The 14,763-nt window shown below is 34.4% G+C and overlaps 1 protein-coding gene across 1 annotated transcript; it reads left to right on the top strand.

Moving 5' to 3' along the window:
- The first annotated feature begins 1,989 nt into the window (after window positions 1-1,989).
- LOC129235357 (MICOS complex subunit MIC27) lies at window positions 1,990-3,558 on the top strand. Its single transcript, XM_054869166.1, has 3 exons — window positions 1,990-2,084; window positions 2,152-2,421; window positions 2,477-3,558. Exons 2-3 carry the CDS (start codon window positions 2,258-2,260, stop codon window positions 3,012-3,014), a joined length of 702 nt encoding a protein of 233 aa, XP_054725141.1. The 5' UTR covers window positions 1,990-2,084; window positions 2,152-2,257; the 3' UTR covers window positions 3,015-3,558.
- The last annotated feature ends 11,205 nt before the right edge of the window (window positions 3,559-14,763 follow it).

Here is a 14,763-nt window from a genome sequence, read left to right on the forward strand (position 1 = left end):
ATACTCTGCTTTAGATTGATAAACTATATTTTGCATCCACCAAATAAATTTTATTTTTTAATACACAAGACCAAGGTGGATTTAATCGCCTTGCACAAGACCGTGCAGTAATTTCTTTCTTATTTGCTGCTTCTGTCACCTGCTATAACAAACATACGCGCGCTTCCCACAACCAACTTTTCGCAGCGAGCACACAACAAAAGTATTTTGTTTTGAACCGTATTCTCTGCTAAGAAATGACAATTGCGACTGCAGTAAAGCAGAGAACAAGGCAAAGTGGACTCATAAATAGAGCTACCATTTCGTTGACAGTAAAAAACGAGATATTTAATGAATTCGAATTATATTTTGTAAATCGAATACATTCGCCTCTTTGAAAATTATAAAAACCATAATTAGACATTTATTACACTTATGCCTACAGTTTTGGCAAACGAAATTTAATTTCGAATTCATATGATTGTAACAGATTCAATCATCAGTTTGATTATATATATAACTAGCATTTCCCAGTGGGCTTCGCACCACCATACATAAAATGTTTTTTTATATCGCAAGAAATTTTTCATATTAAGTTTTCTTTATAGAACTCGTAAAATGTTTAAACAGTTGAATTAATTAATTTTTTTCATTCAACATACTTTCTAAAGATGTCACAATAGCCTTTTCTGTACTTTTTCAAAATTTGATTGTTTAATTTCCATTTCAATTTTTTACGCTAAATAAATTATGCTAAAATAAATAAAGTTAAAAATGTTTTTCCATTTCCTTGAATGCTCCAGTTTTTATTATATTTTCGTCCAAAATTAATATTAACATAATACACTTACAACCACAACAGTACAACAGAAACGCTCATAAGCGGCTGTGTATTTGTTGTTGTTTTTCCCATACAGGCATTTCGTATGAGAGGAAACCATTACTCAAATAAAATGTCATAACTCAGGAACGGCTGCACCGATTTCAATCAAGCTTCACACAAACCACCTCCTCAAAGATAGAAAAGAACTCTAAAATTTTTGTGTCAATCGGTTCGGCGGTTCTTGAGTTATAAGATTACCAAGGAAATGTAACTTCTTTTTATTTATATAGATTATAATTAATTTTCGACTCTTCCCAAAAAACCTTTAATATTTATTTGACTTTGATTTAACCCCTTACCGCATATGAGCCCATATATTGCAATTTTCATTCAATTGTATTTCCAAAATAAGTATTATAAAGCAATTCGAACTATTTTAATCCATTAATATATATTCAGCATTGATAAAACACAAAAAAAAAATTATATAATTTTTTTACATTTCGACATAACCTTACTTTTGTGCAAGTGGGTGAAAAACCAGATAACAGAGTAAAACATAAGTACCTTTTGGCAAAAAAATATTATTATAGGGTAGATATACTCATCCTTAACATCGGATAATATTTTTTTCTCTTTTCAACTGTTAAACTAACGCATAAACAAATATTGGATTCAAAATTATATTTGCCTCTACTCCTTAGCAAGTCTAAATTTTATGTAGTTCATTAAACTATTTACAAAGAATGCTGGCGGAAAAGGTTTCTGTTTTCTGTAGCTGTACGTAGCTGATATTATTTTAATAAATTCTTGAGTACTATAAACTCTTTTAATTAAATAAATAAATAAGAAATTTAAGTATATTGAAAACAATGTGGGAGTATTAACACAAGGTTTATAGAATACCATTATCATTATTATTATTATTATTATCATTACTATTAATATATATTAGATGTGCATATGTTTTTTTAAATTAATTCCGTTGAAGCCATTCCAGTATTTTATAAAAATCATTACTGTAAGAATGGAAAGGGATTGGTATTTGAAAACAAGAACTAGATTTTGCATTGTTTATATTTTGGGCAAAATTTTTCCAAATTTTGAATGCCTACGAAATTCACTGAAAAATATTAGTTGTTAAGGTAATAACACCTCTGCAAAGCCGTTTTCATTGCTTTCGTTTTATGCTCACTTTCTCGCACAGCGAATTCGAACAGCTGTTTGCAAGCTGTCATTTTAAGAAATCGACAACGAGTCTTATGCAATGTCAAGCAATAAGGTAATTTCTTTTAAAAACATTAATTCTTATACAAAAACCATTTAAATCGGTAAAAATTCTATTGTAGGTTGCTGTGAAGGCGTAGACGACGAATGAGAACGACGACATTGACCTAGTGCATTAGTGAAACAGCATTTAACACCGAGCGCCGCTTACAAAACAATCAATCCAAAATGCTCCGAAAAGTTCTTATAGTGACACCAGCGACTGCTATGTTGTTTGCTGCTGTGCCAGTAAAACAGAAGGAAGCGAAAGCGGTTGAAAAGGTCGAAGTTAACAACTTCAAGTGCAAGCCCAGTGAATTGCCACTTTATCAGTCGCTGCACGAATTATACAGGTAATAGTAGCATTGGGACTTGCTGTTTTTGTATTAAAATATCTCTAATTAACAGCCCTAAGTCAGAACTACATCCCGCAAAGGACTCTGCGATGCGTCAAACTATCGAAGGTGGAGTGCGCGTTGTACGCACCGAGGTGCAGGCTGGCCTGAGTGCACTTGCCGAACAGAAGGCCCACTTTGACAACTACATAGACACAGCCAAGGCACATACGCAGTCCACCATAGACTATCTGAATGAGCCACAAAATGTGTTGCCACGTAGCGGAGCCATAGCCGTTGGTGGCTTGTCTGGCTTCATATTTGCCGCACGTGGTGGTTTCATTAAGAAAGTACTTTACACAACTATTGGTGCTGGCGCTGTAGCTTCACTCTGCTATCCACGACAAGCGGAAGTATTTGCACGTGATGCGTTAGTTCATGCGCGCAAAGGATTCGCCATCGCATATAACTTCGTAAAGGGGGTAAAACCAGGTGATGAAGTTGAACCTGAACCGGTCAGCAAATTCCCGACCAGCTTTGACGACTTGAAGTATCTAGTCTTAGATCTATATGACGAAGGAAAAGAGGCAATATTTGGCAAAAAGAAATAAACTCAACACGAAGTTGAACCATTAGCAACAAATTTAAACAACATCAGATCGAAAAAAGTGTATAGTTCTAATCGCATTGAACTTATAGTGGAATATGAATAGCAGGGAACAGTAAAAGTATGCCAGAAGTTTGAAAAGTTGTCTGACAGAATAGCTAATAAGCCGAAAGCAACAATAACAACACAGCCTTTTTTTCACTGTTCTGCGGGGCAGCGGGAATACCTCTGATGTATTTAATATCAAACTAATATAGCAGTATAACTTTAGTGCGACGGGAAACTATGGTATAAAGTAATGTTAACAACCACGAAAATGCAACTATTGAACAACGGAGTAGGAGCGGTTTTGCAAAATATTTATGAGACCATAATAACTTCATTGCTTTTGTCTGGGTCGGAACGAGATAGTAGTTAATTATGATAAATGTAATAGTAACCAAAAAGTATTTGGTTTTTATACTATGACACAGATTGAGCTATTGGTAGGCAAATTTCCACTTATTAGTCATAAAATAAATATTATACAAAGCGATTAACGAGTGAAATATGACAAAGTATTTTTATTTACTATAGAAATATTTTCCCAAAAAGGTCTTCAGTTAATTAAAAACTGCTTTAGAGCAAATGGAATCTATAATAAAGACATTAGATCGAATATGCCAAGATTTATTTTCATATTTTGTAGAATAGAGAGTTTTATTGATATTATACCCTAAGGAGAATAAATGTTTGTGATATGTATTATAGAAGAAATGTTGATGACCTTTGGTGCAAGTTGGACTTTAAAGTAAAGTTTGACATTCATTTGTTTATTCCTTATTGTTCTTTGGAATTTTAGGTTTCGATATCAAAATCTGATTTCCGCAGTACCGAGAAGTGATTGAGGCAGCGCTTTCGTGTCGATCCTATCCAACTCATTAATCTACTTCTGAAATGGTATTGCCCTGAGCAGATCTCAAAATCGAATAATGCTAAGTTAGATTACAAAAATAGTAGTATAACTACCACTGCTCCTCCTAGTGTCCAAATTGAGATATCTTTCTTTTTAATAGAGTTAATCTGTATGCTATTAAAAATGTCTCAAAAAAACTTTTTTTGATTGAATTGAGTCACGCCCATCTCTTTCGTATCTCCTATATTCAAGGCGAATGACTTCAGTGTGTTTCCGAATTGTTAATTTATTTAAATATAATACGACTTTAGAGACTTTAATATACAGGATGCATACGCTATTTGAGGGCATGAAGATACGCGGCTATACTTCCCGAAACCATTATTTTTATTTTTGCTCTTTTCCCGATAAGACATGGAGGACTGCAACTTAACTCAAGAAATGAAATGACATGCACTTATCGTCGTTATCACACCTACTTACAAATCTGTAATTTTCTTAAGTGCGCCCATTCATTCGTTCATATGGTTCGGCGTGAATTGAGAGCAGCAGGCGGCGATGCAGTGCGCAAAAAATAGGAGGAAAGTTCTGACACTGTCCGATCTGCAAGCGATCATTGACGAGGACCTTTTAAAATCAATGAGGTCCCTTGGAGGCCGCTCAATGTTTCTGAGGGTCTTATACGTTGAGTTTTCCATGAAGATCTCCTATATAAATCCCACGTTGACAGTTTATGTCGGAGCAAACACGAGACGAGCGAGTTATCTGATAAAAACGCCTCTTAAACACAATTAAATACCCCGAAGCGCCTGAGATGTTATGGTTTTTTTTTCTGATAAAAGAAAATTTTACGAAGACCAAAAGAGCAACTACAGAAATGATCAGAATTACAGATGGCATGACACCACATTTCTTTTCTCAAAGGTTATAGAGAAAGTAGTGAAACCCTGGATTGATAGTGTGTGCGGTGGCAGCCCTAACGCCTTTCAGCAAGACTCTCCTTTTTCACAGCAACCGATGGCGAGACAAGATTGGATGGCTGAAAATATCTATGAACACAAAGCATCGCACTTATGGCCGTGTAGCTTCTCAGACCTTAATCCCCTGGATTAGTACTCATGGAGTGTAGTTGAGCGTGGAACCAATAAGCAACCTTATATCACAATTCGTTCTCTGAAGGCTACAATTAATATCGTTACGGTTGTATGAATAAGGATCATATGATGCGGGCATGCAATCGTTTCCGGACCCGGATTAAGAAGGTTATTGCAGCTAAAGGAGCATTCCATGGTTCGTACGGGACAGATCGTACGAATTTTTACAGTTTAGAATCTTAATTATAGACAAACCATAACTTTTTAAAACGAGTTATTTAGTGCACTAATACTGTGTGGTAGTTTTCTAAACGAAACCTATAAACGTGCTTTAAAATATTCGCATATCTGTGCAAAATCAAAAAAAAATTATATGTTCGCACGGGACAGCTCCAGTCTACCACTACTCTGAGTTATAGTGAATTAAGTGAAATTTCAGCGAAACTAATAATATTAACAAGAAAACGAAAATGACATTTGATTGTGATTGTATTAGAGTTTTTTAACACAACAAAAACATTTAAAACATATTTAGTTTAAATGACTTACTATATAGTGTAAAAATGAAAATGTTCGTACGGGACGCGTACGAAATTCAGCTCTTAAATTTTGATTTTAACGTTCTCTAAAGGGAAAATTTGATGCTGTTGTTATATTGAGCATGGCTTTTACATGCAACTTCGCGCCCATTTGCTAATATTTCGTGAAATTTGGATATTTCGGGTATAGGCTTGGACGATTCCCAGGGACGAACATCCCGAATTTTGTCAGCTATTTCGGATGCAGAAATATAAAAAATGGATGTTGAAGGAACTAATGTGGCAGCAACTTCTGCGAAATCATTCACGTTTTGGATTACTTGGCTACGGGCTTTTTGATTAACAAGTCTTTTTATATTGCCACCGGCTCCGTCTACAACTCCCTTACCATGGGAAGTGGCAAAATACTTCCATTCAAATTGTTTGCTATATCTTTCAGAGAGATAGGTATACTAATAACGAGACCATATAACGATTTTTGAATTCAGAAGAAGGACCATCACTCCATATAACTTCTTTAATTCTTTCGCCATAATCTGCTGCAAAAATTTTATCATACAAATATGTCATGAAGGCGAATATACTGTATCAGAGCATATCACAAAAGTTTTACATTGTGCCATGAAAAATGAAGCAGCGGTAAAAAGAGTAAAACTTTCCCTACTCCATAAAGCTGACTGCACCTGCTTTGGAATGCTTGTGCTTGTACTCTTTTTATATTTATGTGATACATGACATATGGTAAGTCGGATATAAGGTTTTCGTGTAACTCTCCACAACTGATTTCTCCTGTCTTCGGTTTTACTCGTTGATCGTCTCCTTTTTTCCATTGCTTATAAATTATATTTTTTCCTGGGTCATAGGGTATTACTATTTTACTTTCATTTTTACATGTATCGCACACATTTCTCCAACAGCTTGAATCAAGGGCCGTATCACAGAAAATGTTGCTCCAGTAGGAGCTTATTTTCAAACACTTCAATTTTAGAATAAAATTCTCGTGAACCATACATTTGCACTGTTCTGATGGCATGTCTTTTAATAACAAAACATTTTTCGGTCGTAGTGCACAAAATCTAGAAAACTCTGTTTTTATGTTCGGAAACTCTTCCTTAAATATATAAAAAGCTTCTTTTAAGGGGTTACATCTAGTTAGAATTTTCAAAAAATCGATTTTTTTATTTCATTTTTGTAATGTACATATATTTAAGTAAACACTATGAAAATTTCAAGTCATTCCGAAGATTATTTTTGAAGTTATACGCATAAATGTAACGACGCGTCAGAGCACTTTAAATTAGCTTTTAAAACTTTAACCTTGTTTTTCTCAAAACTGTGTTTTGAAAGTCGGTGACCACGATTTCTCGGAAACGGCTAAACCGGTTAGTCTGAAATTTTTACACCGGCTTCTGAACTATATTTTCTAGTACTTAATCGAAGCTTTTTTAAAACCGATAAACATTTTTTTGTTTATACACAATTTAAGGCCAAAACTATTCCAAAAAATAGATTTTTTTTTTTGAGAAGCCGCCATTTTGTCAATAATTTTTTTTTTGCTTATTCTTTCGATTAATTACAAGAATATACAATACTTTAATCAAATCCGTTAGGTTTTTTCATTTCAGATAATCCACTTCGGAGATATAGTGGTCACCGTAAAACGTCTTTTTTTGGAGGGGTTCCTGGAAATCTGCTGTAGCAGCTATAAAAACTGTTATTCTTGCAAATAAATTTTTTTTAAATATTATTCAAAGTTACCATAATATGTGTACAAAGGCTTAAAACAATTAATTCAGAAGTTTTCTCAGGAAAATTTTTTTAAAAACCTCATTTTTCAGGGCTTCTAACTAGATGTAACCCCTTAAAAATAAGGTGAGGTAGTGCTTTTGCAATGTAAGTTTTTTACCGTTAGTCCAACAGACCATTGTGTCCGTTTCGTCATCGTTAATTGGTTCATTTATAGATTTATTCCTAACGTTATCAATATTAAGTCCAAGTTTTTTTGCCACACCCGCTACAACAGCCTTTTTTTAGTGGGTGAACTGAGTAGACTTCGCATACATTTCTGTACAGCCTTAGCATACGTTTGCTTACATTTCTATGGAAAACATTCAGATTCGCAATCACTAACAATATTTGAACCAGCCTCCCTGTCTTGGGTTTGGATCAACTTTTTGGCTCTTTGGACTCTCTTTTTTTCTTTTTCGTACTTCTTCCTCTTCTGTATTTCTTCCTGGGTCATGGCTTCAGTTTTTCTTTTCCTCCACTGTTTCACTCTTTCTTTTTCGTTGTTTTTGAAATCTGGACCTTTCTTTCGTTTCTCGTCTCTCCATTTTTTATTACTTGACACGCTATGGTTGTTATTATTTTCACTCATTTTCTCCATTTTTTAGTTAAAAGAAAAACTTATATGCCGTGTTCGTACGGGACAAAATTTAATGACTGAATATTGAACTTATTTGCGATGCCAACTGAAGTCAATGCTTTACAAGTAAAAAGAGCACCAGTAGTTTGCTTTAAATGTAAAGTAATCGAAACAAATAAGTTACTCGGATGAGCACAAAAATAACTGTACAGTGTTAAGTGCGTTCGTACGGGACATCATCGAACCATTTTTTTAAAAGAGCATATCTGCGTTGTTCATAAATAAACTTTTTTTTTAATTTTACGTTTCAAAACGTAAAAGTTTGTTCTTTTAACACCAATTATCAGTTTCACGTTATATGTCACACATAATGAGAACTAAGCGCTTAAACTTGACCAAATTTCGATAGAAGAAAATAAAATTTTAATGAGTTGTTTTTCTTGTAAAAAAAGATATTCAAACTGAGGTCAAGTAAAAGGTCGATGTTTATAATGAAGATTGATATATTTTAAATACAATACATTAACACTAATATAATCATCCGGAAATGCAATTTGTTCGGCGGTCGAAATTTACCATTTTCCATGGAATGCTCCTAAAGGAAATTTTATTAAACGATTTTATTGATATATAACATATTAATGTTGTGCAGAAAATTTGTGAAATTTTACTAAATTTTCTTATATTGAAGCTAATTAGTTTTACTCTCAAGTTGCCCTCAAATACCGCATGCACGCAGTATATAAAGAGGGGCAACGGATAACGTGAGTAAAAGTCTAATGCTGGAAACAGTCACCGACATACGTAGTCCCTTACCGCAGCCCCTAGAGAGCACAATATTGAGCAAAACTCATCCCGTAGAGAACAATTGCGTTCTTTTAGTTACATATTTACACAATACATCGGTTTGCGTGTGTATGTGTTTGGTTGTATCTACACAATGTTGCCATTGATATTTTTGCTTACACACTTTTTCACACATCCGCGTTATCATCCGCTGCTCATGCCCGAAAAAGTTTTATATGGGAGAAAAACAACAGCATCGTATGTAAAAAATTGAACGACTTGAATGTTATAGGCCAAAACCCTAAGAGTTTCTAAAAATTCTTATTGAAAAGTTCAAAATTTTATAGCAGTTTCTGGAAAATTATTAAATTTTTGTGAGTTTTGAACAAAGTTCGGAGCTTTGATTTATAAGTGTTTTGTCACACAAAGAACAATAGTTTTATGCAAAATTCACGAAAAAAATTTGTCATTAAAAATATTTCAAATATTGTGAAAAGATAAAGTGGCTTGACACAAATGTATATTATATTTTCAATCCATTTTTTAATTGTAACTGGCCCAAACGTTTAAAAAATTCATACAATATATTAAGTCAGATGTAGTAGAAAATTTAGAAAAAATTTCCTACGATGTTCGTTTGGTTCAAATATCAAGGAAAAAACAGGCATATTCAAAAATATTTTTTTTTGTTACCTTGAACACTTTTTAAAAATATGGTAAATACTTACGCAAAATTAAGTGACAAATTTGTATACGCAAGAATTTTGGTCACTGTACCAGGACTACAAATTTGTAAATATTTTTTTAATTTAATTACTTTTTCTTAATATTTTATTTTTTATTTTTTCTCGAATATAGTTTAGTGGTATCTAAGTCATATCCAAATTTGGTCCAAATCGGCAGACTCAATCGAAAGATATAAATTGTTTTTAATTTTCAAAATTTAATTTTCATACTTAAGGATACACTTTTGAAAGCTGAAACCTGGTAAATATTAATCTTATACGGATTCCTTGTCTGGGCATCCTTTCCATGTTTATTCCCTTTTTCCACAAAGCTCAATCTTCATAAATACACCTGGACTTCACCCACTGGGACAACTCATAACCAAATATACCATATTTACGTGAGCCGCAAGTGGAGAGGTTCGCTACTTGATGCCAGGAATAGACGAAGAGCCCACATAGACAGTGACTACGAGCTGATTACCGGCGACGTCAAGAACAAGCTGAAATGCGAAAGAAAACCAACACACCGCGTAGTGGCGACGGATATGTCACACGCTTAGAAAACCACCATAGCTTCACGAGAATGGCACTGAACACAGAGAGAATGGCACAGAGGTAGCAGTCGGCTAGATAATACTTGATATCAGATAATAGCCCAGAACCGTGTACGATGGAAGAGTCTTGTCGAAGCCCTATGCTCCCGAGCGGAGTAAACAAGGAAAAAATATATCGAGGAGATAGAGGGTTTAAATATTCCACAAAAATTTATTTTTTTACATAGAAATACTGAAATACTTAAATATAATCTTAAATGTAAGGACAACATAGATGCTTTCCATTTCAATTCAACCGGGCTATTCGGGTCATGTTCTTCGATTTCGATGTAACTCAAATATGTTGCTCTCTGGTCAAAATAATGAGACACGTATTTTTTTGTTCGCCCGAAAAAAACTTTTTTCAAGAGTTATCGGCAATTTTGTTTTTCGGCTCAAACTCGATTTTTTTTAATTATATAAGAAACATTTTTTTTTAAATGCCCATAACTTAGTCAAAAATGAACCGATTTTAATAATTCTGGGTTCAAAATGATCGTAATTGCTTACACGAGCGACTTCATGTAGAAACAATTGCAAAAAAGTAGTTGAAATTTTTTTATTTAGCAAAAAAAAAAAAATTGAAAGTTTTTCGAAATTCAATATTTCAATAAGTGTATTTTTTTTTTATAACTTTTTCTTAATCAAGAGGACACCTCAAACTTCAATTAAGCTGAATGCCCAGTAGCTAAAATGAGTTTTTTTTGAGTAATGAATTTTTGAGTAAAAAACCTGTTTCGCACTTTTTGTTTTTTGGAAAATAAAAAATTTTCAACTACTTTTTTGCAACTGTTTCTACATGAAATCGCTCGTGTAAGTAATGGCGATCATTTTGAACCACAAATTATTAAAATCGGATCCTTTTTGACTAAGTTATGGGCATTTAAAAAACATTTTTTCTTATATAATTAAAAAAATCGAGTTTGAGCCGAAAAACAAAATTGCCGATAACTCTTGAAAAAAGTTTTTTTCGGGCGAACAAAAAAATACGTGTCTCATTATTTTGACCAGAGAGCAACATATTTGAGTTACATCGAAATCGAAGAACATGACCCGAATAGCCCGGTTGAATTGAAATGGAAAGCATCCATAGTCTCCTATGCCGATTTCCCATAAGAATGCGCAAAAGGCGAATCTTCGACTCCCTTAAAATAAAACTCAGACGCAAACTTTCAAATAGTCAAATATAGTATTTCTTCCTTCTCTACCAGAATCCAACTCGTTATTTTCATTTTTGTTGTACAGTGCATTTTGTGTGTTTACAAAAATAGGTCTAACACATTTACATACATACATTCATATTTTTTCATGAATAAAATAAAAAAGTACCTTATTGAGATCCCAAATCAAATGATTAATGTATCCGCAGCATCCAAAGAGCCGATAAGAGGGCAGCAAATGTCACAACAAAAAAATTTTTTTTAAATTTTTTATTTCGCGTACCACTTTTTGTGCAAAAGTGAAATTTATATTCGAATGGGACTTCAGCTTCTTCAAAGTTTTTGCACACATTTTTCTTCCTATTCATCTATGATGCCATTCAGAAGTGTGAAAAGAAGTGGAAAAAAGTTAAAAAAAAAATTAACAAACGGTACTCATAGTAAAATATGTATGATGCTCTTTGTGCTCATGTAAAAAAAGTGTTTTTTCCATTCTTTTTTTCCGCTTTTTTACTTTTGAAATCTACAATCCAAATCTAAAAAAATCAAAACATTCTCCACTTCGTTAATAATTTAAAATGCCAATCATCCGTCGATTGCCCCTAATGGCTGCTTTGACTGCTGGCAATTTTATACACTTCAAATTATATTTTTAACACTTTTGCGTTTTTTTTTTCAAATTGATTGTTAGGCATTTTGTTTTTTTTTTTTTAGTTTTACAGGGTAGACTATCGACTAGTTGTTTTTAATTCTATTTTTACATTTAATTCCTATTTTTAAATTGGCTGCTAATTCACGTCAAAAAAGTAGCAGAAACTAAATATCATTTAGCTCATATAGCTTTTGGAATTTAGCTTGGCTATAAATAAATGAAAGTCATTCTAATTACTTCTGCGGCTGGCCTTACAGTAACTCGTTTCACGAATCGCGAATCCAATTTTTCAATGTATTTTTGCAAATTTCGAAGCTTATCGTCTCTGGAAGTTTTTTTTAATATTCACCTTTACCGAGACCATTTAAGAAATTGTCTAATGGAGCCAAATCGCAGCTTTTGGGCGTCCAACGTACATCAACGTTTCGGCTGATTATTCGGTTTGTCTAGACGTAAGGCTGGGTACGAGGCATGTAACGTCATCTGTTGAAACCAAATATCGCCTAAGGAACAAAAAAAAATATGTTTAACCTGCGATAATGCTCGCTATTGGCTCTAAATCAGATTTTTTCTATTTTCAAAAGCAAACAACACAAAAAACCAAAAAAGCGTCCAGTGATGCCGCCCTATCACAACCTGTACTGAAAAATCACTTGTTGGGGATGCATCGGCTGCACAATAATGACATGTGGTTTTATCGGCACCTAAATTTGATAGTTCTATTTGCCAAAATAGCCGCCTTGATGGTAATGGGCTTAATATGGAATTTATACTAATGCGTAATATTGGCAACTCTCGCGGAAACTCCTATAACGAGCTCAGTGATTCTGTACGCAGCACCAATCTGGGCATACACGAAGCCATCGTACCTTGATTACATACGAGTCACATACAGACTTGGCGCCTTGAGAGTAGCCAGTGGCTATCACAGTGTCTCAGATGAAGCAATCGATGTAATAACGGGAATGATGCTTATCGATTTTCTCGCGGTTGACATGAAGAGGTTAAATAACACCATTGGGCATAAGAAAGGCTGCGAACAATGGAGAATGGCAGATACGGTTGGAGCAATCCGAGAAAGGTACGTGAACCTTTGAACTGATTCCCAACATTGCGAGGTGGATTGAGCAAAAACACGGAGAAATCGATTTGTGTATCACGTAATTGCTTACTGGGTACGTTTTCTTCAAAGAACACCTACACAGGTACTTGAGAACGACCTGCCCAAAGTGCCCCGAAGGACAAGATACGGCGAGGCATATCTTGTTTCAATGCCCGCGGTTCATTAATGAGCGAAATATGCTTGAGAGAGTGTTTGGTGAAAACATATGTGAGTCAAATCTTATCCCACATATGTGCGAATATGAAAAAAAACTGGAAAATGGCATGTGCAGTGGCCGCAAACATCATGAAGAACTTTCAATAACAGAACAGAAGAACTTCCCTACAAAGAGCTTCTTAATGCAAAAAATCGTACTTGGACAGAATGACAACAACAGGCGATTGAGTAATAATATATTCACAACGGCCTCCCGCCGTACTACTTAACGGTGAAGTTCCGGAAGACATACCGTAGGACATGAGGGGGAGTTTAGTTGGGTTGAAGTGCCATACCACGACTTCGGCCATAGGCTTTTGATGCTTCTCCTCCTCCACAAAAAAAAAAATAGAAAAAGCTTTATCTGGAAAGCTAATTTTTCGTTGAAAATGCTTGTCTTCAACCAAGCGTTCTTCAGCCCAAAATCCTGAACTATCTTCAAGTAAACAGCTACTAATTTTGTATGTCTAACAATAAATTGACTTTTTGACACATAACTCACATAACAATTGTAGACGGCAAAGTCAAAAAATCGACACCTAAAAGTCCAAACGCTAAACCACTCTGCATCCCCGCCGTATAAAATGGATCGGATTACGTGTAAAAAACTTTTTAAAATATTAAATATTTTAAAAATTCGCTTTCAAAATGTATGCTCTATTGCCACTGCATAGTGGGCGTGTGATTAATTGGTGCCGTTTTTTGGAGCGGTGTCATTTTTGAACCACTCTCTCTCGCAAACGAATACAGCGACAGCGTTACGATCAGCGAAAGAGTACTTCAGAGACATGTTAACCTTTTCATGTTTTGGAAAGCATTGAAGAATTGGATGTGGGTGCGCTCTGATTTCATTCAAATGGCGCGATGTGCCATGCAAGTCGCAAGTCGTCCAACAATCGATCTTTTGTATCGCCGCTGTTATTCTCCTGCAATTCGCCTTGAGGCATCAAAGTGATTTTCAAAATTCAAACGCGATTCGAGCATTGAAATACAATATTGTTCGCGCTATTGCTTAAATAGGAACCGAAACCATCAGTTATTTTTATTTTCTTATTTTGTTTAGGATTCCTTTATTAATTACACCTGTCTTATGACACTAAGTAATTCTTTTACCGCTTGGATTCCATAACATCAATCAGTATTAATGTTACATTTTGGTGAGTATTTGTATGAGTTTGCAATGTACGAGTAAGCATATTATTTTAACATTTTCTAGTTATCTGCTGAGTTGGTGTTGGTCGTTTGAGCCGCCTGGAGTTTGCGTTTTCTGTTGATGGGTGTTGACGCATGGCAGTAGTCGTATGATTCGTCAAACGGAGAATATGCAATGCGTTTGCGGATGATATTGAGATCGCGTTGGAAATTTTCATTTGGGTCGTACCAAAGATCATTGGATATATGTTGAATAATGTGTATGTTAGTATTATTTGCCATGTAGTTGTCGAAATCTGTTTTTTACCTCATTTCTTTTCAACATGATATGTTCTCCAAGGTATCTTGCTTTGGTATTTAATGGGTGATCAGATTTTCTATAGGGGTTTTTAGACAGATCACGCCAGACTACTGTCAAACTAAATGTACAATTTTTTTCAGTATTCATTGACAATTCATCATGAAAAGACT

Source organism: Anastrepha obliqua, chromosome 1 (assembly GCF_027943255.1).
Source record: "Anastrepha obliqua isolate idAnaObli1 chromosome 1, idAnaObli1_1.0, whole genome shotgun sequence".
Taxonomy (NCBI): Eukaryota; Metazoa; Arthropoda; class Insecta; order Diptera; family Tephritidae; genus Anastrepha; species Anastrepha obliqua.

Excerpts from the sequence above, each read along its gene's own strand:
- LOC129235357 (XM_054869166.1), top strand. The coding sequence starts at position 2,258 with ATGCTCCGAAAAGTTCTTATAGTGACACCAGCGACTGCTATGTTGTTT. Across the intron at positions 2,422-2,476 it reads TCGCTGCACGAATTATACAG|CCCTAAGTCAGAACTACATC; the intron begins GTAATAGTAGCA and ends TCTAATTAACAG.